Source organism: Mustela lutreola, chromosome 6 (assembly GCF_030435805.1).
Source record: "Mustela lutreola isolate mMusLut2 chromosome 6, mMusLut2.pri, whole genome shotgun sequence".
Classification (NCBI taxonomy): domain Eukaryota; kingdom Metazoa; phylum Chordata; class Mammalia; order Carnivora; family Mustelidae; genus Mustela; species Mustela lutreola.
In genome coordinates this window covers 151,423,972-151,448,480 of record NC_081295.1, presented here as the reverse complement: position 1 = coordinate 151,448,480, position 24,509 = coordinate 151,423,972, and the positions used below count along the sequence as shown (strand labels likewise).

Genomic DNA, 24,509 nt, shown 5'->3' with positions numbered 1-24,509 from the left:
CAAAATATCTTTCCCAAATTCCACAGTGCTAAACGTTGAGAACATTATGGAAATCGAGGGGTTCCATTCCACCCATGTCTACTAGAAAGACAGTCTGTCAACATGTCAGGAAGGCAATTACAATGGTCATTCACAAACAGAAAAGAATCAACCTCCGGAATATGAGCACATATGTTAATTGAGTGATAGAAACAGGATTACCTACAAAATACATATTTATTAATTAAATTGTTTCGACTTGCAAACCAACCTTCCCTCCTTTGGTTCTCACAGCTAAAGTGGGTTGTACAAATTAACTTCGGGATAGCATTACCCATCGCAGAAGTACCAGTGAGCGAGCAACTTGGCTGGCGGTCATTTATTCCTCCTCTTTAATGTTCCCTGTTCTTTAAAGGCTCTTTAAATGCCCAGACTTTGCTTCAATATTTTATTCAACCCACCAATTTTCAAAGGCCATTGTGTCCTTAACATGTGGCCACCCACCTTCCACCAGCACAAGAGAGGTCTCATGGCAAGTTTTCTTGATACCTTACTAACTGCTCTCACCGCACACAAACTCGGGCCTATCAGCGACGCATTCAGTGGACCTGTGTGAACCCCAAGCTCTGGGTCTGGCCACTGGAAAACTTCCTCGTGAAGCAACCCAACAAAATGCAGGGGGAAGAGGTAGGAGATTGGCAGAAAAATCAAGCCAAAAGAACAAAGGATACATGTACTACAGATACCCATTCTCACTAAAACAAATGCAGTCACATCAATTTGAATATTAGAAAGGAATGCTCAGTCATTAAGCATCTGCTTTCGGCTCAGGTCATGATCCTGGGGTCCTAGGACCCAGCCCTGATCTGCGGGAGACCTGCTTCTCCTCCCCCTGCTTGTGTTCCCCCTCTCTCTCTTTGTCAAATAAATAAATATTTTTTTTAAAAAAAGGAAAGGAAAGGGATGCTAAATTTATTTATTTTTTTAAGATTTATTCACGGGAGAGAAAGAGAGAGAGAGTAGGAGCAAAGGGAGAGGCAGAGGGCAAGAGAGAAGCAGACGCCGTGCTGAACAGGGAGCCGGATGTGGGACTCAATCCCAGCACCTGAGCTGAGGGCAGACGCTTAACTGACTGAACCACCCAGGTGCCCCAGGAATGCTCAATTTCATCTGTTCCTCTGCAAAATGTTTGGAATTATTACATGACATATCCTCCACAGGCAGTTTTAACTGCCTGATTAATGAAGACAAACAAAAATGTGTCTCTGCTCAATCCAGTGTCACTCCTCAGAGGCAGGCTCCTCTCAAGCAAGGAAGAATTGTCTGACAGTCATACTCGAGTGTGACCTTCCCTGGTAATAATTTCATTTTAAAAGGAGAAAGCGAAGTAAAACTTGGGATTTAGGGGGAATAACTTGCCACAAGGCAAAGCTGGAACACCTTACAGGAAGGGCCAGAATGGACTCAAACACACAAAATCCTTCCAATTGAAGCCCCAATTTCAGCTTTTAAGATTTCAAACAAGTATGAAGAACTTTATTTTTTTTTTTTACTTATTTATTTTTTACTTGACACACAGAGATCACAAGTATGCAGAGCAGCAGGCCGAGAGAGGGGGGAAGCTGGCTCCCTGCTGAGCAGAGAGCCTGATCTGGGGCTCAATCCAGTACCCTGGGATCATGACCTGAGCAGAAGGCAGAGGCTTCAACCCACTGAGCCACCCAGGTGCCCCAAACAAGTATGAAGACTTTAAATGTGAACCAGAACAAGGACACCTAGGAAAAGATAATAAAAGAAGGAAAGAACATTCAGACTCAGCTGCCCCAAGAGACGGAATTAGAAGCGTGAATCCGAGGGTAAGTGGAGAGAGGTGGGCTTCGGTGCTGTTTATGGACGTGCATCTCCAGGGGTGAACAAAGTGTAAGGGAAGCGGACACCCTACCTGACGGGCAGCTGGGTTGGAGAGGAAGCTAAAATGAGGTCATAAGACAAAGTTTAAATCCCTGCCAGTTTGAGGATCATTTAATGTCAAAACTCTTGCTGCACACAAAGGGTACCTATGCTGTAATTAGAAGGATGTGAAATTTAAGTATGATCCAAAACTACAGAAGATTTTAAGACAATATTTTCTTCGCTTTGCAGAGCATTGCTGGCACAACTGATAATGACAATCAGTGTAAGGTCACCACGTGACCGAAAGACACACATCACAAATAATCCACGTAAGCAAAATGTCTTCTTACCCTAAAGGAGACACCTTCTGGGGGCAAGTTACCATAAACGCTGAATGTTGTGTTTTAATGACATCTCTTACAAGCTGTTGTACCTTATATGACAGTGGGAGATTTGTGTGGTACCAATTTATTTTTCCAAATGTAAATTAAGTGTACATCAAAACATGCAAGGGTTAATGGCAGTCTCATGTCAGTAACTCTGCGTTAGCAGGACCCGAAAAAGAACTCCTTAGTTCACTGGCTGTCTGGCTATAATCGGCTCTTCTGAACTATAAATTTGCAAAACAGCTTCGAGGCCTTAGTGTTTACAGCAGTAACGCAATGTCTGCTTCAGTTTGGTATGCAGAGCAATCCACGGTCAGGACACATAACTTAATGATAGCCCGTGCTCAAACCTACATTCTGAAAGTACTGCATCAGGTGACAGAAGCAGAGATAACAGACCGTACGCTACAGGGCATCCAGGCCGCTAGGACACAAGAACAGTGAAATACAGACACACGGAACCTGTAAAGTACAAGCTCCTCGTGAACTTTCACAAACTGAACTTTTAAAAACTGAAGTTCAATTCCCACTTTCAATCGCGAATGAAAATTTCAAGTTTCCTCCTGTTGTCATTCAACTCAAGCCCGTGTGAAGCGTGACAGAAGAGAGACAGGAAGGGAAAGAAGTTGGAGAGGTCCTGCCTCTGGACCCTAAAACAGACCTGGTCTGCGCTTCACTTCCTCTCCCACCATGAGCTGAACACACTTCTACTGTGGCTGTCTCACGGCAATCGGTAAGGGAGGAGGTACGAAACGGGGCACCTGGGGCGTCCTTGCTGGCTTTAAATTCATACTCTTAGTCCTCAGCCCCTTGGGAGAGGTGTTCTCACTGCCCTTCTATAAAATGACGACAATGGGCTAAGCACAGAAATGTAAGGAAAACAAAGATGCGCATTTTATAGCATAGCACAATACAGTAATGCATATGCATAACAGAAACAAAAGCTCTACGTATTACAGACAAGCTTTAAAAATGATGTATGCAGGGCACCTGGGTGGCCCAGTGGGTTAAAGCCTCTGCCTTTAGCTCAGGTCATAGTCTCAGGGTCCTTGGATCAAGCCCTGCATGGGGCTCTCTGCTCAACAGGGAACCTGCTTCCCCCTTTCTCTTCTGCCTGCCTCTCTGCCTACCTGTGATCTCTCTCTGTCAAATCAATGAATAAAATCTTTTTAAAAAATGATGTAGGAAATATTATTTTATCAATACTGAAACACAACATAAAGACTACCTTTTCTACATGCAAAAAAAAAACAAAAACAAAAACAAAAACAAAAACAAAAAACAAAAAACCAACCAAGCAAACCAACCCTATCCTGTCCTTAGTACCGCCACCACTGACTTCTGTCCAAAAGCCATGCAAGGTCTCAAGGAAAACAGATTTGCAAAAATAACTGCAATGAAGCGACAGAGATGGGCTGGCAAGTGTTTCTAGGAAGAGCTCGGCACCAAGAGACTGGGGTCAACTCTCCCAGGAAAGATCAGGGGAGGCTTCACAGAGAGCTGACCTTGCTGGGCAAGCAGGATACAATTTAAATATACGATTATACGTATTTCACAGCACCTCCGGACACAGTACTACTAACACAGCAAGCAGAATTCGTTGCTGGAATTCCTGCTTGTTGCTCATTTTCCACTTTTTAAAACCAATCTAGTTAAGAGCCTATCGCAAAAACCAGATTTCTCTGCAAAGATTTATTAAGACTTGGCATGAAAGAATCCCACTGTGAAAACCACACCTTCCAAGATGACAGTATTTCTAAATATGGTTCATGAAGGAGAAATTATGTGGGCTTGAGATGCATTCTTAAATCTAATCCAAAGAGTGATCAAACGTTATTTTTGAAACTTAATTTTGAGAAATTACGATTAATGTTCAGGACGAGATGCTAAAGACCGAAAGTTCAAAACCCTTCTCCTTACAGCTTCATGATTTATCTAGCCTAAATACAAAGCTGAGATAGAAAACACCGTCCATGACCTTAAAAAATACGGATTACCCTGACCCACCCATTTAAGAGTAAAAAACTATAAAGTGTACTTCAAATAAAAACCTTCAAAAAGTATCTCTAATACACACACCCAAGGGAATTTTCTCTGTAAAACCTTTCATTAGCTTTTTATTGGTTAAATCGGCTTTGTATTGGTTGCTTACGGTTAAGGTATACTTTCATTCTCTCATTTCCTAAATTAAGCACCTTTATAGTGAAGTAAGACTCAAATATTCTAGTTACCATTTTTTTTTTTAAGTGAAACAAATCTGGGGGGCGCCTGGGTGGCTCAGTGGGTTAAGCCGCTGCCTTCGGCTCAGGTCGTGATCTCAGGGTCCTGGGATCGAGCCCCATATTGGGCTCTCTGCTCAGCAGGGAGTCTGCTTCCCCCCTCTCTCTCTGCCTGCTGCTCTGCCTACTTGTGATTTCTTTCTCTCTCTGTGTCAAATAAATAAATAAAAACATTAAAAACAAATAAATGAAACAAATCTTTACTGACTCCTTACAAAAAATTACTTTGGCACAAAATGGGGATGGCTAGTAAAACTAAGGGAGGAGCTGGGGGAGAAAGAGATCGCAGAGGAAAACAAGAAATGGGAAAGAAGGAAATGTGTAAGCCCAGATACGAAAGGGAATGAGAAGTGGAGGAGCAGCGGCATTCGACGACAGGCATGAGGAAAGGAAATGAGGAACAGGCCTCACTTTCTCACTCCCCTCCAGTCAAGGTAAGCAGCTTAACAGAAAGTAAAGAACACGACGAGATTAGAGAACTAGGTTTCAAATTATAACACACTGCTGCCTCGCTGTGTAATCAGTAATACCAGGGTTCCTGTGGAGTACAAATGAATTAATGTATATGGAAAGGGTGAGCTACAAAGAGCTAGACAGAAGTTAATTACAGTTGCTACTATAATTAATGCAATTGTAATCCTATCAAGATCTACAGCGCTAATGACGTTTTTCAAAAGCAAGGAGGAAAAGAGATTTTCGAAACTTAAAAACACTAGATGTTAAAGTCAGAGCCCATTTATTTTTTAAGCTCTGGAGGGCTAAGAAATAGGTCACAAATAATTGCACTGATGATCATCATCAAATCTGTGAATGATTTTTTTAAATATATAAATTAAAGAAGATTCAAGGTCATTCCTATTAAATCACTCATTTGCATCCTGATACAGTTTCCTGAAAACTGAGGGACGAGGAAGAAAGCATAAACGGCATGCCAGAACCACACAGGATCCTGGTAAGTCTGAGCATCTACGCCTACAGCATCTACGCCCCACCCAGGACACCTGAGTGACAGGATCCTTATCAGACTGCAACAGTGGCCCCCACAGCAGTGCATCTAGGTGAAGGGCCACACGGCAGACCCTCTAAGCCTCAGTTTCCCCAAGTTCTGATAACCCACTCTGCCAACTCCCTTTCTGGCGAGGAGCCCCTTCTCAGCCTCCATTCTTCTCTCCACAAACACACTTGACAGGCCCTGCTCTGGGTGCTGTTCTCACCTTCCACTCAATCCCCTCGAGTTGCTTTTTTTCCTCCAGCAATCCTAGTCACCAAGATGAAAATGGTGTATCCCAAAGAGCCCAAAATAAACACGCCCCAGGGCAGAAGTGAACTTGGTTCGAAGTAGCCGACAACTCTGAAGCAACAGGGAGCAGCCAGCTGCCCATCAGCGCCCAGGACGGGGTTACAGCAGAACGAAGTAAAGGCAGACGAGCCCCAGGACTGCCACTGTATGACTTCAAGACCCTTTTCGCTGGAAAATACAGCAATATACAAAAGAAAACGGCACGGTATGTCCTTTACAAACATTTTCAACTTCATTTTTTTAAGGAGGAAGGCATAGGGCAAAAAAAGTAAAATCTGGCAGAAGGAGATTAGGATGTGAGAAAAAGTGTCTCCCGTTCTAGTAACTTTGGCTAGAGATCACTGTCCAAAATGTCAACATTTCATTCTAATGACAGACTCTGAAAGTCAGTGGTACATTGCAGACTCAAACACTACTGGAATTTCAGAGCCAAAGGAACCTTCCATGTCACACAATTCACAACTCCAGAAACAGAACTGATGAGGTTGTGTGGGTTGCTGAACATGACATTGTTAAAAGAAGAACCAGATATTTCCACACTCTTCATACTCTGAATCCGGGATTCTTACTCCTCATGGCAGCAGACTTAGCACAGTTTAAAGAAATGGTACATCTGAGTGTTGGGAGTTACGATAAAGATTTCATGTGTCAGAAACTACTTTAGAAAGACCCTTCAATTACTACATCTTCACTATTCTATAAAATGTACGTTTTGTTGCAGAACAGTAGTTCTGATAAACCTCTACTTAAAACCCACCCATAGTTGATAGTCTAACTGGAGATTTTGCAAATGAGTTCCCTGGCCTCAAAATAATAATTACAGGAAATTGGTAATTTATTCTCGAAGTCTCAGTAGTAATTGCTACATATAGGCTACATGCTTTGTAGAGTGTTACAGAATGAATTTTTTAAAAGAAGAAAAAAAAAAAAAAAAAAAAAGACGGGCGCCTGGGTGGCTCAGTGGGTTAAGCCTCTGCCTTCAATTCAGGTCATGATCTCAGGGTCCTGGGATCGAGCCCCGCATCGGGCTCTCTGCTCAGCAGGGAGCCTGCTTCTCACCCGCTCTCTGCCTGCCTCTCTGCCTACTTGAGATCTCTCTCTGTCAAATAAATAAATAAAATCTTAAAAAAAGAAAGAAAAGAGAGTAAAAAAATGAATATCCCCAAACATATACAAAATGTTAAAATCAAGAAACATTCTTTCTCTAATGCCAATTATTATCAATATTAGATTTTCTAAGGAAAGGTTGAGAGCATCACCTTATAAACAACATCCTAAAATTGTCTAATTAAGTAAATTCCCCTCTCAAACAAAACTTTCAAGACAAAGAGAAAATCAGATTTAAATTTCCTGTGTACTCTGACTTGTCAACTTTATATTGTCCGTTTTTTCGTGTGGCTACGATATAATACATGATTTAACTGGCAAAAAAATACTCATGTTTTGGGATGCCTGGGTGGCTCAGTGGGTTAAAGTCTCTGACTTCAGCTCAGGTCATGATCCCAGGGTCTTGGGATCAAGCCCCACATCAGGCTCTCTGCTCAGCGGGGAGCCTGCTTCCATTCCTCTCTGTTTCTGCCTGCCTCTCTGCCTACTTGTGATTTCTCTCTGTCAAATAAATAAATAAAATCTTTAAAAAAAAAAAACTAATTTTGGTAGATTTCCCAAGGATGATCATGATTTTTATGCATATTTTCCTTGGACACCGAAGTTCTAATACACCTTTAACATGACCTGGCTTTCACTTTCTATTTCTAATGGTTTCCACTTTCTCTGTCTTTATGGAAGCCAACTATAACATACTCATGGAGAATTACCAGTACAATTTACTATCGTGTTAGGAAAACAGAAGAACAGCACAATTAACCTACAACTTCACCCTCTATTTGAAAAGTATAGTGCAGCTGCTAGTATTACTTAAGTTGATGTCTCAATGATTCCTACTACATTTTGCCAAACAAAAACTGCATTCTTTAAATGAAGATTAAAACTTTTCCTGATGAATACAAAGATGTATATGAGATGTGTGCTGGGTACAAAAGCAGTGTGCCACGTGCTGATTCTCTTCTAAGGTAGCCATAATGAAGGAAGAATACTGTATGCAGAAAATTTTTTTACATATATTAAAGTGTTTTAAAATCATATTTGTTTTCATGCTTCTATGAGAGCTTCAAAAAAAGACTAACTCATCCACTTGGCATATTTTGCTAAATAATCCTATCATGGTAAATAGAAATTAGAACCTTTGGACTCAGAAACTGGTATACCTCAGAATACCAAATAGTTGAAATGAAAATGATATTCAAACTTAAAAATCAGGATGTTCACACTTAGAAACTGTTTTCCATTAAGAGTTTCACAAAATCTAGACAACAGTAGTATATACATCTTCAGAGAACTCGACAGTATCTGTAGTCTCCCCTTCACGCAGTCGGCTATGACGAACTAAAGATCTCCGAGAGTGGGAGCCGGATGTCACCAAGATGGCGACAGGTCGGGCCTGACTTCACTTCCTCTCCCAAGAACAACCACTGTTCAAGAACAAAAGATCACGGAAGGAATCCTAGAACGTGGGGTGAGGTGGAAGTACCCCACTGCGCTTCAGAGACCAAGACAGACTGCATATAAAATAAGTAGCTGCACACGGATGGCACCGCCCCTCCCCCAGTCAGTGCAGCTCCAAGAGGAGAGATTTCTTAGGCCACTGATCTCTCCAGGAGGAATAGAAAACCCCAGAGGGGTCAATCCATCTCCCCCATATCATGGGTCCTTGGTGGGAGCAGCTACTCTGATCTCACACCACAGGGGTTGCCGAACAATCTGTGGGGCCCAGTCTCTGGGAATCTTGACTAGGACAGAGAAGGGGGAGGAAGGGCCTGCAACAGGCAGCACACGCAGTGCCCATGTAGTGACTCCAACAAGCAGGTACTCTCATCTGCAGAACAAACTGGCTGCACACGATGCAAGGGAACTAGGCTGGGTATAGACCTGCCTGATTCTCATCCTCAGATAAGGAATTCTGCTGGTCCTAGAGCCAGGCTGGGCCATGCCCACGCAGCGTCCTGACTCAAAGCCCCCCACAGTAGGAAGTGCCTTCCGGTCCCATCAGAACAGAAGGGCTGCTGACAAGACCTAGAAGCTACGTGGCCAGCGAAGAAGAGCAGACGGACCGCCCTGCTCAGTCAGGGGACGTGTTACACCTCAGCTTGAATGAAGACAAAAATCAAAGAGCTTTACTGGTTTTAGAGCTGTTTCTCCTGCTGTGCCTGGGCAGGAATCTAATTCAGAGCCCTGCTCAGGGCTGAATACAGCTTCAGCCTGTCTAACCACAGACACTACCTGGGCCACACAGGAAGCCGGGGGGCCCATTCAACAGTCCTACAGAAGGTGACACTCACACGTACAATGCAGCCCATGCCTTTTCCCACTTGCCGAGCAAACCTGGTGGGTTTACCTGACCAGCAAATTCAGTGCACACTCAGGCCTGATCCAGGCCCCCAAACAATGAGCTATATAGCTCCTAGGCCCTTCTTCGCTCTCCGCCAGAGCAGACAAGCTAATTCTTAGCCCCACCTACTACTGAATACAGTTCTAAGTCCAGACCATGGAGGAGGCCTTACCAGAGACTTGAGGCATCAACAGAGCCCCTCCTACAGATGCCTCAGGTGGAGAGGTAACCAAGTCCTATCTAATTGTTCTCAGCAGGGGCACACGCCCCCATCCCCAGCCTCAGAGTTGCCTCAACCACAAAAGATCATATTAGCAGGCCCCACAACTGCCAAAGACATTATCACCAAACACACCCAGAAACCCAAACGGAGCTGACTGGTAAAGAACTATCTCTATCAAAGGAAACCTAAAAGCATGGACGATAAGTCACCATCAGTTAAGATGAAGTGTTAAAAGTTTAAAATATTTTACATAAGCTTCACAGTAACCATAAGGAAAAACTGAATTACACACACAAAAAAACATGATATACAAGCCAAAGCATACTAATACCAAAAGATATCAAAACACACAAAAAAGGAGAGCAGAATAAGAAAAAAAAAAAGGTCTACAAAGCAACCAGAAAACAATGCACAGAATGGCAACAGTTCATGCTTACCTATCAACAATTACTTCAGGTCAGCTGACAAGATGGCGCTGGAGGACCTGAAGCTCACCCCATCCCTCCAACACAACTGGGTAACACCCACATCAATGTGAATAACTCAGGAAAGGATCCAAAGACGGCAGAACAAACTCCGCAACTAAAGGCTGAGAAGTAGGAGGGTAAGAAGGGCAAAGACTGCGGCCTGGGAACAAAAGGGAATGTGGCCATCCGCAACAGGGAGGGAACTGATGGGGCTTGAAGAAGGGCAGAAAACAGACTCTCTGTCTCTGATAGAGACACATCTCTGTCACATTTTTTCCTTCAAGATGACAGGTGCTGAATAGCATGAGTTCTTAAAACCAGTGGGACTTAAAGCCTGGAATTTTACAAATCGGTAGGCTCAGCTCTGGTAGAGTCTGGAGGACTCTAGGAAACAGAGTCCCCACCTTTAAAAAAACAGGACAACAAAGAGCCTGAGCAGACAGAGCATGGAGCGAGCAGTTTGAAAAGTGGTGGTGGGGCCGGGGGGAGCACATGAGAGGAAGAAGGATGTGCTCATCTCAGAGCATGGCAGGGAGACCCCTCTGGAAACAAAGGAGCAGGCACAACCATTTCAATGCAGCCTCATCATCACATAAACAAGGGCCACTGCAGGAAGCAGTGCAGAACCCAGACTCCGTACTTAGCATGCTTGCAGAAAGCATCCCCACCTGTAGCCCACTTCAATGGTCCATCCTTCCCAGTCACTTTCCAGTCACTTTCCCGGCACTGCAGGTCCCTCGTCCAGAAGACTGGTGCGAGCCCTGCCAGCAGCATGTCTCCTGACCTGCGCGTTTTACAGGACCTCTGCTCAGCACCAGTTGAGCGGCAGGAGCGGTTCACGTTTCACAAGCAGACCAACCACACGACAGGCAAAGAGAGCATCTGCAGACCACTGGGATGAAGGAAAAAGAGGCCGAGGACTCAACAGCCAGGCATGTGCAACACACATAGGAGACACTCCATGTAGAGCCAGGCCCTGGGGAACACGGGACACTGCACTATGGGACCTCTACTCTTCTCTAAAGCCTATTATCACTGAGAGCAAGAGAAGTAGCTGACTTTCCTAACACACAGAAACAGACACGGAAAGGCCAAGTGAGGAGACAGAAACATCTGCCAAATGAAAGAACAGGACGAAGTCATGGCAAGAAACAAAAGGGAAACAGATATAAATGACAAATGTGACTGAGAACTTCAAGAAGTCATCATAAAGATACTCACTGGACTGAAGAAAAGAGTGGAGGACATTAGTGAGACCCTTAACACTAAAATAAAAAGAGGAACCAAGCAGAGATCAAGAACACAATAAATGAAATCAAAAATACACTTCATGGAATAAACAGCAGGCTGGATGAAGCCACAGAATTAATGACCTGGAAGACAGAGTAACGAAAAGAGACCAAACGGACCAAAGGAGAGGACAGAAAATTATACAAATTGAGTTTGCAGAAACAGTGTATAAACTGAGTTTGTATAAACAGTGACGCCATCAAATGTAATAACATCCACATTATCTGGACCTCGAAAGAAGAGAGAAAGATACGGGGGCAGAAAATTTATTGGAAGAAATAATAGCTGAAAACCTCCCCAATGTGGGGAAGGAAAAAGATATCCAGATCTAGGAGGCACAGAGATATCCCCCCAAATTCACATAAGAAGGTCCACACAAAGACACATAGTGATTAAAATGGTAAAAAAGTAGTAATAAAAAAAATTTTTTAAAGCAACAAGAGAACAGAAGACAGTTACATAAAAGGGAAGCCATATAAGCCTATGAGCAGTTTTTTAGGAGAAATTTTACAGATTAGGGAGTGGAATGATAAATTCAAAATGTTAAAAGGGAAAAATCTACAACCAAAAATGCTCTTTCCAACAAGGGTACCATTCAGGATAGAAGGAGAGATAAATTGTTACAAACAAAAACTGAAGGAATTCATGACCACTAAACCATCTCTACAGAAAATAATAAACGGGACTGTGAGTGGAAAGGAAGGCCATAAGTGAGAGTATGAAAAGTGAAAGAAAAAGAAAGAAAGACCACAAGAACAGTATAAAACTGAATATTTCTGTAAAAATCAGTCAAGGGACTCATAAAAGTATGTAAAATATGATACCACAGACCTAAAAAGTGTTTGTGTGTTTGTGTGTATTCAGGAGAAAGAGTAGAGAATGGGTTCAAACTTAAGAGACCAGCAACTTAATACAGACTGCTGTATGCAGAAGATGTTATATACAAAACAATGGTAACTACCAATCAAAAACCACTAATAGATATGCAAAACATATAAAGAAAGGCACCCAACTACATCACTAAAGAAAGCCAACAAATCATGAAATAGAAGAGAAGGATCCGAGAAAAATCTACAGGAACAACCACAAAACAAGTACCAAAATGGCAATAAATATCTATCAATAACGTATGTAAATGGACTAAATGCTCCAAACAAAAGGCACAGGGTGACAGAGTAGATTTAAAAAACCAGGACCCACCTAGATGTGGCCTACAAGAGACTCATTTCAGACTGAAAAACACCTACAGATTGAGAGTGAGAGGATGGAGAAACATTTATCATGCAAATGGATCCCAAAAGAAAGCAGGATAGCAATACTTATATTGGACAAAACAGACTTTAAAACAGTCTATAAGAAGAAACAAAGGAGGAGACTATATAATCATAAAGGGACCATCCAACAAGAGGATATAACAATTGTAAATATTTGTGCACCCAACACAGGAGCACCCAAATATATAAAACAGTTAATAACAAACATAAAGGAACTGATGGATAATAGTACAATAATAGCAGAAGACTTACTACTTACCTTGATGGACAGATCATCCAAACAAAAAATCAACAAGGACAGTGGCTTTGAAAGACATGGACCAAATGGATATAGAAGATAAATTCAGAACACTCCCGCATAAAATGGCAGACTATACATTCTTTGCAAGTGCACATGGAAAATTTTCCAGAATAGGTCATATAGTAGGCCAAACACCAAGTCTCGACAAATTCAAAAAGATGGAATTCATATCATGCATCTTTTTTGACCATAACACTATGACACTAGAAATCAACTCTAAGAAAAAATCTGGAAGAACACAATACATCGAGGTTAAATAACATGTTATTAAACAATGAAAAGGTTAAATCAAGAAATCAAAAATTAAATGAAAACAAAATGGTCCAAAATCTTTGGGATACAACAAAAGTCATTCTAAGAGTTTATAGCAACACAGACCTACTTAAAGAAGTAAGAATAATCTCAAACGACCTAACCTTATACCTCAAGGAGCTAGAAAAACAACAAACAAAATTCAAACCCATCAAAAGGAAGGAAACAATAAAGATTAGAGCAGAAATAAATAATATAGAAACAAAAAGAAATAGAACCTATCAATGAAACAAGAAGCTATTTCTTTGAAAAGATAAACAAAATTGATAAACCTCTAGAAAGACTCATTAAAAAAAAAATGAAAAAGGACCCAAATAAACAAAATTACTACAAAGAAGAAATACAAACAACTGTAACAGAATTATTATGAAAACCTATATGTCAACAAATTGGACAACATAGAAGAAATAGCTGAATTCCTAGAAACATACAACCTACCAAAAATGAAGCAGGAAAAAATAGAAAATTTAAACAGACCAATCAATCACCAGCAATGAAACTGAACCAGTAATCAAAAAAACTCCCAAAAAGCAAAAGTTCAGGACCAGACAGTTTCACAGGAAAATTCTAGCAAATATTTCAAGAAGAAATAGCTATTTTAATTCTCCTCAAACTGTTCCAAAACAAACAGAAGAGAAAGGAAAGCTTCTAAATTTATTCCGAGGCCAATTTCACCCTAATAACAAAATCGGATTAAGACACCATAAAAAAAGAGAACAACAGGCCAATACCTCTCATGGATATGGATGCAAAAATCATCAGCAAAATATTAGCAAGCCAAAACCAACAATACAGTAAATAATCATATACCATGATTTATTTAGTGAGATTTACTCCCAGATGCAAGAGTGGTTTAATATTCGCAAAATAATCAACATGATAGATCACATCAATAAGAGAAAGGATAAAAAACCATATGATCATTGCAAAAGATGCAGAAAAAGCCTTCAACAAAGGACAGCATCCATTCATGACAGAAACCCTCTGAAAAGCAGGTCTAGAGGGAACACATCTCAACCTAATAAAGGCCACATATAACAAACCAACAGCTAACATCACACACAATGGTGAGAAACTGACAGCTTTACCCTTAAAGTCAGGAACAGGACAAGAATGGTCAGTGTTACTACCTTCATTCAACATAGAACTAGAAGTCCTAGCCGCAGCAATTAGACAGCATAAAGAAAAAAAAGGCATTCAAAAACTGGTTAAGGAAGAAGTAAAACTCTCACTATTCGCAGATAACATGATAACTAGATACAGAAAACCATAAAACCTCCACCAAAAAACTACTAGAACTGATAAATGAATTCAGTAAAGTCGCAGGATACAAAATCAATGTACAGAAATTTGCTGCATTCCATACACTAATAATGAGGCATCAGAAAGTGAAATTAAGAAAACAATCCCACTCTTCTCTTTGCTTCCTACTCTGGAAGCAGCAGTATTGAAGATGGCTGGTTGCTGTTGTGATGGGTTTGAGTGCATCTGACCATAAAACAATCTTGTTAGAAAAAGTGGGGAGGAAGGGAGCAGGAGGAGAGAGGAAGACCTCTTCTCCCTCTCACCACACACTGAGATACATCTCAATGGTCTCTAACCTTGTTTGCAGGGATTCTATTCATGAACACCTGGAAAGGCAAGTGGCCTTCAGATTATACCAGCTAAGCTAGCATTGCTGACCAACTGTTGCAGGCTCTAGAACTAAAATCAACCCTGAAACCATTTTAAAAAAAGAAAGAAAGAAAGAAAACAATCCCATTTATAATCACATCAAAAACAATAAAATATCTAAAAATAAACTTAGTCAAAGAGGTGAAAGGTCTGTACTCTAAAAACTATAAAACACTGATGAAAGAAATTCAAGATGACACAAAGAAATGGAAAGACATTCCATGCTCATGGTTTGGAAGAACAAATATTGTTAAAATGTCCACACTACCTTTCATCACTGGTCATTAGGAAAAAGCAAATTAAAGCCACAATGAGATACCACCTTTTGCCTGTTAAAAAATGACCATCAAAATACACAAGAGATAAATGATGGTAGGCATGTGGAGAAAAGGGAACCCTTGTGCATTGCTGGTAAGACTGTAAACTGATACAGACACTATGGAAAACATTATGGAGGATCTCAAAAAATTAAAACTAGAACTACCATATGATCTAGCGATTCCTCTTCTAAAAATATACCCAAAGGTGATTAAAAACACATTCTCACAGAGATATCTGCACTCCCATATTTAAAGCAGTATTATTTATAAGAGTTAAGATACAGAAACTACCTAAGTGTCCATCAGTGGATGAATGGATAAAAATGTGGTATAGATTCACAATGGAATACTATTCAGCCACAAAAAAGAAAGAAATCCTACCATTTGCAATAACATGGGGGGGGGGGGGGCTGAAGGTATCCTGCTAAGTGAACTAAGAAAGACAAATACTGTATGATCTCACTTATATGAGGGGACAGAGACGAGGAAGAGGAGCAAAGAAAAAGCAAACTCCTAGTAAAAGAGATCAGACTTGCTGTTATCATAGACAGGGAGTCAGAGGAGGAGAAAAGAGGGAATTGGAGAAAGGTACAAAAGGTACAAACTTCTAGTTAGAAGATAAATGGGTACTAGGGATGGAATATACAACCTGATGACTAGAGCTAACTACGCTGTATGGCATCCAGGAAAGCTGTTAGGAGAGTTAATCCCACCACAAAGAGAAAAGTTTTCTTCCTTCTTTCCTTTTGATTATTTCTATATGAGAAGGTGCAGGTTAGCTGAACCTGCTTCGGTAATCATTTCACAATATACAGAAATCTAACCATCGTGCTGCTATAGGTCTTCAACTTACACAGTGATGTACGTCAATTATTTCTCCATAAAACTGGAGGGGAGAGAAACATCACAGAGATCAATGCATCCAGAACAGAATGAAAAGGGGACAGAGTTAAAGGAGGAGAGAGGAGGGACACTGCAGGGGAAGCAGCTCATACTGACCCCTAGAGGCCACACAGAAGTTTATCTTTTACTCTGAGTTGGGGGTGGTTGGAGGGGGGAGTACCACGGAAGTCAGAGTAAAGGAGGGACACTGGGCCCATCTGTGTTTAAAAGAAAAAAAAAACAATCTAAGAGTTAACATGAACATCCAATTCTCAGTAGGCAACTCCTTGTTAATATTTAAACAAGGAAGGATGAAGCCACATTTCCAGACAGATCAGTGGGACCACTAATAGAAGGGTTGGGTCATGGGAAGCCGGAGGGGTTCAAGCTGAAAGCAATTTCCGTTCCTTGTGTTGAACAATTAAATCCAGTGAACCACTGTAACAGTATGTTATGTGAAAACTCTAGTAAGATCGTCAAACTAACAAACTATTCAACACCATGTGCCTTGTAGCCCCACCCAGAATGAAGATGCAGAGGTTAATGAAAGACCCAAGACTTCATAAAAATTAATTCCATTAATAATAAAAGGTGGCTTCAAACCTGTACAAAAATGCATCTTTGAACAGAAAAGAAAATGTTAAGTGATAGGCACACTAAAGCAGTGTAAAGACTAACCAAAAACATACAAAACAATTCTGAATCATAAAGCATAAGACCCACCTGGGGGGGGGGCGCCCACTTCAGTGTTTATTTTAGCTTTAGAAGCTTTCAAGGAAGAAAAATATTAGGCAAAATGAAAGATACAATGCATTAAAAAAATTCATTCTAGAAATACTGTATACTGAAGTATAGAATCCTGACCCGTGTGTATTACGGGTCAGGATTATAGAATCCTATAGAAAGTAAAGCTAGAATCCTGCTGCTAATCTAGGGGAACCAGGAGAGGGGACAGTGAGGTAAAGGAAGAGGAAAAGACAAACTGACACATTTAAGAAGGTGACAAAATGCAATGTTTGCGAAACTATAATCATGTATTAACATGGCGCTTAAAATAGGCTCATTGAAAAAAAAAAAAAAAAACTAAATAATCCACAGCCATAAATTCCTGGCTTCTTTAGTTATTACAAGAGAGAAGTTATCACTTATTTAATTACACCAGTAAGACTGGGAAGTATTCCCAATATGTAAAAGCAATGTGCAATACCTTCCAGCACATTCTGCCTCCCTAATAACTGTATCAGCAACTACACATATTGAGAGGATGCAGAGAAGGGTCCCTTCAAAGGTATCGTACTTTGAAAATCATTTTACTGAATTACTTTATTCAAAGCAAATTTATTTTTTTGAAAATAAATTATTTTATTGAAAAACAAACCCTAAAAAAGCAGACGTGCTTTTGCAGTCTAATACCATCCCAGATGGACCATGTTGCATATCCACGCTCCATTCTCTGACTCATTAAGTTTGGAAAGCATCCTCACGTACATCTCCACGGGATGCTTGGGAGGCTGCTCAGTTATTAACACTTAGGAAAACCACGCTTGATGGAGTTCTGTCGTCCAGTCTTAATTCACAAAAAGTTCAAACTCTGAATTCGTACCAAATGCAAAGTACAAAATCTGACAGAGTGAAGATGAATAACAGTGTGTTAAATAAGAAGGAGCTATTTGGTGTAGTACCCTGGGAATTTTGGTCCGTCTAATCCAAGACTGCATCAATTACTGAGAAGTTAAGGGAATCGGAAAATCAATTAAACTTGCAGATTATGCCATATTGGGAAAGTCTTGAATTACCGACACTTAGAGGCATTTGGCATTAGACTGAATGAAATACCAGCAAATATATTAATAACAATGGAGACCTCTTTTATTAGAAGCTGACTGGGGAAGAAATATGGCTTAATAACAAAAATATTTCTAATATCAACAGGCAATATTTACCTGCAATCATTAAGTTGTCCTGTAGTAACTGGAGGCCATAAGGTACACATATCAGAAGAAATACAAACTTACACTCCCTTCAGAGCTTTCATACAAGAAAAAAAAGTTTTAGTGACCCTGTAAACCCAGACTAAGACACACGAATACTTTAAAAGAAAGAAATACATGTAAATCCTTTTAAACTATACTTCTTCCCTCCAAATCAGTTATATGCCTGGTTGGATTATCAAGATGATACAAAGGAAAGTCCAAAATTCACTATAATCTGTTCTCTCCTAAAGCAAATGCTAAAAATGAATGGAATTTTCAGGCCACTATTAAAATAGGGAGGATTCTTTCAGAATAACTTGGAACTTTCCATTTTGTTCCAACCGAGACAGATACAAATGAATATGCTTTATATAGTTTTATGTTAATCACAATAGTTAAATGCTTTGGGCACCAATGTAGCTTATTGATACATCTTTAAAACATGACTTGGGATAACATAAGCAGTAAGAACAAGGCAAACAGGCTGTGGCAGAAGCTGTACGTCCAAACCCCCTTCAAGGAAGACATATGAAGAGAGCCCAACAGGAATCCAATGCGGAAACAAGACAGTTGTGGCAAAATCCCCTTGTCAGGCTGTATTCCATCTGGCCCTTCTGGGCCAAGACTCGCTTCTCCACGGAGCATTTATCAATCAGGGTCCCAGCAAAGCAGATGGCACACTGCATAATTGAAGAGATTTTAATAAAGGGACTATTTACTAAGGTTTGGCAAGGTTAGGAACACCAGCAAGAGACAATGCAACGCTCTGAGGCTAGCAACAGCAGGGTGCTGTTTCCACCCCCAGGCCTCCAAAAGCAAAGGAAGGGAACAGAAGAACCCCGAGGAACAGAAGACCAGAGTGGGCCACCTGACAGGACCTGTGGTCACCGCTGAGGGAAGCCCAAAACCAGCAGAAAGAGGGAAGGGGAGAGTAGGAAAGGGTAACAAATACTCCTGTCTCACACTCGGGTCATACCTCCAACCTCCAGTGGGAAAAGCCCACCTAGACACAAAAATAGCAAGGGTTCTACTGACGTAATACACACGGGTCAGCCTCCGTGGACACACGTCAGGGTGGAGAAAGGGTCTGTAAGAGTAGACAGAATCATCCACTGTGGGCAGGACCCTCAGAGAAACATAGAGCAACCTGCAAATTCAGCACCCGAAGCATCAAGGAGCACATTGGTAGAGGCCTTTTGGCTCCCCAAGCAGCACCCTGGTGGCTGGGAAGAAGAGACACCTTACAAAAGGCAGCAAAAAGGGAGGCAAGAAGAAAATGCTTGAGCCATCTTCTAAGAAAGACTGGTATGGGGGCGCCTGGGTGGCTCAGTGGGTTCAAGTCTCTGCCTTCAGCTCAGGTCATGATCCCAGGGTCCTGGGATCGAGCTGCGCATTGGGCTCTCTGCTCAAGAGGGAGCCTGCTTCCTCCTCTCTCTCTGCCTGCCTCTCTGCCTACTTTGTGATCTCTGTCTCTGTCAAATAAAGAAATAAAATCTTTTAAAAAAAGAAAGAAAGACTGGTATGATGTGAAAGTACCAGCTAGCTTCGTACAGTGTAAGAAATACTGGGAAAAAACATGAGTCACGAGAACTCAAGGAAGCAAATGCATCTGTTGGCCTCAAGGATTGTGTTTTTGAAGTAAACCTTGCTGATCTGCACAATGAAAGAGTTGCATTTAGAAAATTCAAGCTAATTGCTGAGGACACTCAGGGCAAAAAGTGCCTGACGAATTAGCATGGCATGGATCTTACCAGTGACAAAATGTGCTCCATGGTCAAAAAAATGACAGACCGTGATTGAAGCTCAGGTTGATGTCAAGACTACGGATGGTTATTTGCTTCATCTATTTTGTGTTGATTTTACTTAAAAATGTAGTACCAAGAGGTCCACCGAATTGAGAAAAAGATGATGAAATCATGACCTAAGATGTGCAGACAAATGACTTGAAAGGAGTGGTCAATAAATTGATTCCCGGCAGCATCGGAAAAGACACAGTAAAGGCCTGCCCATCTTCTTATCCACTCCATGATGTCTTTGTTAGAAAAGTAAAAATGCTGAAGAATCCCCGCTTTGAGGTGGGAAAGGAATGTTCATGAAGCTTCATGGTCAAGGCAGTAGATCTGGAAATGCTACTGGGGATGAGACTGGTGTAAAGTTGAACAAACTGATGGAGGTGAACCACTAGGCCAAGAATCTGGTTAAAGCTCAGACATGGGGTGCCTGGGTGGCTCAGCGGGTTAAAGCCGCTGCCTTCGGCTCAGGTCATGGTCCCGGGGTCCTGGGATCGAGCCCCGCTTCGGGCTCTCTGCTCAGCAGGGAGCCCACTTCCCTCTCTCTCTCTGCCTGCCTCTGGTGATCTCTCTTTTAAAAAAAAAAAAAAAAAGAAAAAAAAAAGCTCAGACATTTAATGGTGACAGATAAAAGATCTTACTTCTGATGTTTAAATTTTAAAAATTTCTTGGTATAGAAAACCTACACATTTGGAGCCAGTCAGTATAGAAAAACATACATTACCTTTACCTTCTATGATTTCCTATAGAAATTATATCTCTCCGAGCCATCTGGCAGCCTTCAGAGCACAATATTACTATCTGCTGTTTTTTATTAGACTTTATTTTTTAGATCAGTTTTAGGTTCATGGCAAAATTGAGCAGAAAAGTGCAGAGTTCCCATATACCGTTCCCCCAAGCTGTCCCTACTATCGACTATCAGAGTGGAATGTTCGTTGTATCAATGAACCTACACTGACACGTCACAATCACTGAGAGACCGCATTACAATCCACTTATAGCGCTGAACATTCCCTGGGTCTGGGAAAACACGCAACAACATGTATCCACCATTACAATATCATATAGAATACTGCCAGCACCCAAAAACATTGCTTTGTACTCTGCTTATTCATCTTGCTCCCCCTGCCCCAACACTGGCAACAGTGATCTTTTTACTGGCTTTGCCTTTTGCAGACGTCACAGAGCTGGAATCACACAGTGTGTGGCCATTTCTGATTGGCTTCCTTCGCTTTGTAACGTGCATTTCCGTTTCCTTTATGTCTTCTCATGACCCCATAGCACATTTCTTCTCAGCACTGGACAATATTCCATTGCCTGTATGGACCACAGTTTATCCATTCACCTACTGAAGGACATCTTGGTTGCTTCCAACTTTTGGCAATTACTGAATAAACATCTGTGTGTAGGTTTTTGTGAGGACGCGAATTTTCAGCTCCTCTGAGTACCTGCCAGGGAGCATGGTTGCTGGATCATATGGTAAAAGTGTACTAGTCTTGTAAGAAACTGCCAAACTGTTTTCCAAAATGGCTGTACCATTTTGAACTACAGCAGTGAATGAGAGCTCCTGTTACTCCACACCCTGACGAGCATTTGGGCTTGTTAGTGATCCAGATTTTAGCCATCCAGATAAGTGTGTGGTGGTATCATGTTTTAACTGCATTTCCTTAATGACCTATGAAGTGGAGCATCTTTTCATATGCTTATTTTCTATCTATGTCTCTTCTTTGGTGAGGTGTCTGATGAGGTATTTGGTCTATTTTTTAATAGGGTTATTTATTTTCTTATTGTTGAGTTTTAACAGTTCTTTATATACTTTGGATAAGAGTCCTTCACCAGATACACCTTTGGCAAACATATCTTCTCCCAGTCGGTGGCTTATCTCCTCACTCTCTCAACAGTGTCTTTTGCAGAGGGTAAGTTTTTAGTTGTAGTAAGTCCAGCTTGTCAGTTACATCTTTTCTAGCTCAAGTCTTTAGTGTTGCCTCTAAAAAGTCATCACCACACCCCAGGTCACCTAGATTTTCTCCTCTGCTAACTCTATCACCATTAACTGAGTATATATATCCACACCGAGTAGCCATCATGGAGCTGGTCCTTAAGACAGAAGATGAACAAGGCAACCCCTCAAGTACCCTGAAGCACTGCTTCCAGGAACTCCGTCAACCACGAACACAGTGGCGCTCGGATGGGAGAGATGAGAGTGGTCACAGTACAGCGGCACAATCGTGGCATCAAACTCGCCCACATAGGCCCGGAGCACACCGCCCAGCTGCATGCCAGGCCCGACTCTGCCACCACCAGCTGTGTGCCCTTGTGTCTCAGCTTTGTCATCAGAAACGTGAGGAACATATTTACACCCGCTTCACGTCCCGGTGCTGCTGAGAAGATCAGTCGACATAACCCCCATGGAAGGCCCCGCGTCGCGCCTCCCGCACCAGGACCCCACAAAAAATGCCAGCCCTTGTACACACTCCGAGGTGGGGACTCACGTACATAGTCCGACAAACTCAGAAAAATGATCGCTGCTTTATGTTTTTAATCGCTGTATTTCATTTTATTTTGAAATCTCAAAGAAGATTAAGGTATTGTCTAATTCCCACGTTCTACAGCCAGCCAATACAGCAAGGAGCCAAAGGAAATGAACAACAGCACATGGAAGACGACAGACAGAGCCAGCAGGGAAAGTGTGCGGTTAAAACCTCAGCGTGGTGACGGGAGTTCATTTTCTTTTTTTTAAACACACAATTCCCACTTATAACAAAACAATTAAAATTTTAAGTGAGAAGCTCAATTCATGTAATATTTCAACACTGCATTACTGGTTTTCATTTGTACTAATCTAACAGAGGAAAACGAACTATGAGTATTTAAAAATTAAACCGTAGCACTGAGGATAACTTCTTCTCAGTGGCTTCAGTAAGAATCTGGTCTGAAGAACCATGGCTAATGAAACAAAGCATCAGTTCTATTTTCCAGTGTAACTACAAAAATTATATGCAGGAGAATATCAAAATGGAACACTACTTTTTAAAGTACTTGTAGAAGCACCTGGCTGCCTCAGTCGGAAAAGCATGTGACTCTAGATCTCAAGGTTGTAAGTTTGAGTCCCATGCTGGGTCTATAGATTACCTTAAAAAAAAAATTTTTTTTTTTTTAAGATTTTATTTATTTACTTGACAGAGATCACAAGTAAGCAGAGAGGCAGGAAGAGAGAGAGAGGAAGGGAAGCAGGCTCCCTGCTGAGCAGAGAGCCCGATGCGGGGCTCGATCCCAGGACCCTGAGATCATGACCCGAGCCGAAAGCAGAGGCTTTAACCCACTGAGCCCCCCAGGTGCCCTGATTACCTAAAAATTAAAAAAAAAAAAAAAAAATTTAAGTACTTTTAGAAAGCACATGGGCAACTAATCAGGTGATTAAAAAACGCACACAATGTCAACTATACCTCAATAAAGTTATCCCCAAAACCCACATAAATAAAATCATTTCCTTATTTATTTGTTTATCTATTTATTTATTTTAAGTCAGCTCCACACCCAGCATGGAACCCAATACGGGGCTCAAACTCACAACCATGAGATCAAGACCTGAGCCAGTATCAAGAGTCAGACATTTAACCAACTGACTCCCCAGGGCATTCTTCATTTCCTTATTTTAAGATTATTTATTTATTTATTTGACAGACAGAGATCACAAGTAGGCAGAGAGAGATGGAGAAGCAGGCTTGCTGCTGAGCAGAGAGCCTGATGTGGGGCTCAATCCCAAGACCCCGGGATTATGACCCGAGCCGAAGGCAAAGGCCTTAACCCACTGAGCCACCCAGGCGCCCCATTTCCTTATTTTAAAACTGATTAAATTATGTCTTCCTGACCGAAGACTTAAATGAAATCTATTTCATACCTGACTCACTTATAAGCCAATCAAATATATGCCTCCTGTATTAGACTGGTGAATGCATGAAACAGTCAAGGACAAAATGTTAATCATTTTACATGTAAATAAATGTTAACTGATATTTTTATAATATGGCTCACACAATACAGTAATTCCCCCTTCTTACCAGCCAGGGGATATGGTCCAAGACCCCCAGGGGATGCCTAAAACTATGCACAGATAGTACCAAATCCTATATGTATTGTGTTCTTCCCTATAAATACAAAGATACCATGAAGTTTAATTTATAAATTAAGCCCAGTAAGAGATTAACAGCAATAACTAATAATAAACTAGAAAAATTACAACCGTAGACTGCAATAAAAGTTATGTGAATGTGGTCTCTCTCTCTCTCAAAATATCTTATTGTCCTCTCTTCATGCTTCTTGTGATGATACGATGGGAAACGAGGTGACCAAGGTAGGCATTCTGACACAGGGTCAGGCCACTATTGACCTTCTGACGATAAGTTAGAAGGAAGACCATCTGCTCCTGCACATCAGTCGACTATGGCTAACTGTACCCAGAAAGCAAAAGTGCACATAAGGAACAGGGGATCAACCACCATATACACCTGCTTATCCTACTTGGACAATTACCTTTAATCGTTTCCTCCACAACTTCTACGACTCGATCTATCTGTTGAACCTAAAAAGAAAACAAATTGTTAGACAAGCAATTGACATGGATGAGAAACATTAATTTGTATTTACCCTTCTTTCTGCCTGAGTCAGTGTATCACATTTTCTAAGCACATGAATGTAGGTTTTCTTTAATTAATGCA

The 24,509-nt window shown here is 41.2% G+C and overlaps 1 protein-coding gene and 1 pseudogene across 3 annotated transcripts in view; one reads left to right on the top strand and one right to left on the bottom strand.

Moving 5' to 3' along the window:
- Positions 1 to 24,509, bottom strand: part of CDKAL1 (CDK5 regulatory subunit associated protein 1 like 1) — a 640,699-nt gene that overhangs the window by 425,039 nt on the left and 191,151 nt on the right. For all 3 annotated transcript variants that reach the window (XM_059179446.1, XM_059179445.1, XM_059179447.1), the window contains one exon: positions 24,325 to 24,373. In XM_059179446.1, coding sequence (XP_059035429.1) covers positions 24,325 to 24,373 — 49 coding nt within the window. The remainder of the gene's footprint in view (positions 1 to 24,324; positions 24,374 to 24,509) is intronic.
- Positions 9,978 to 20,203, top strand: LOC131833303 (small ribosomal subunit protein eS1-like; annotated as a pseudogene).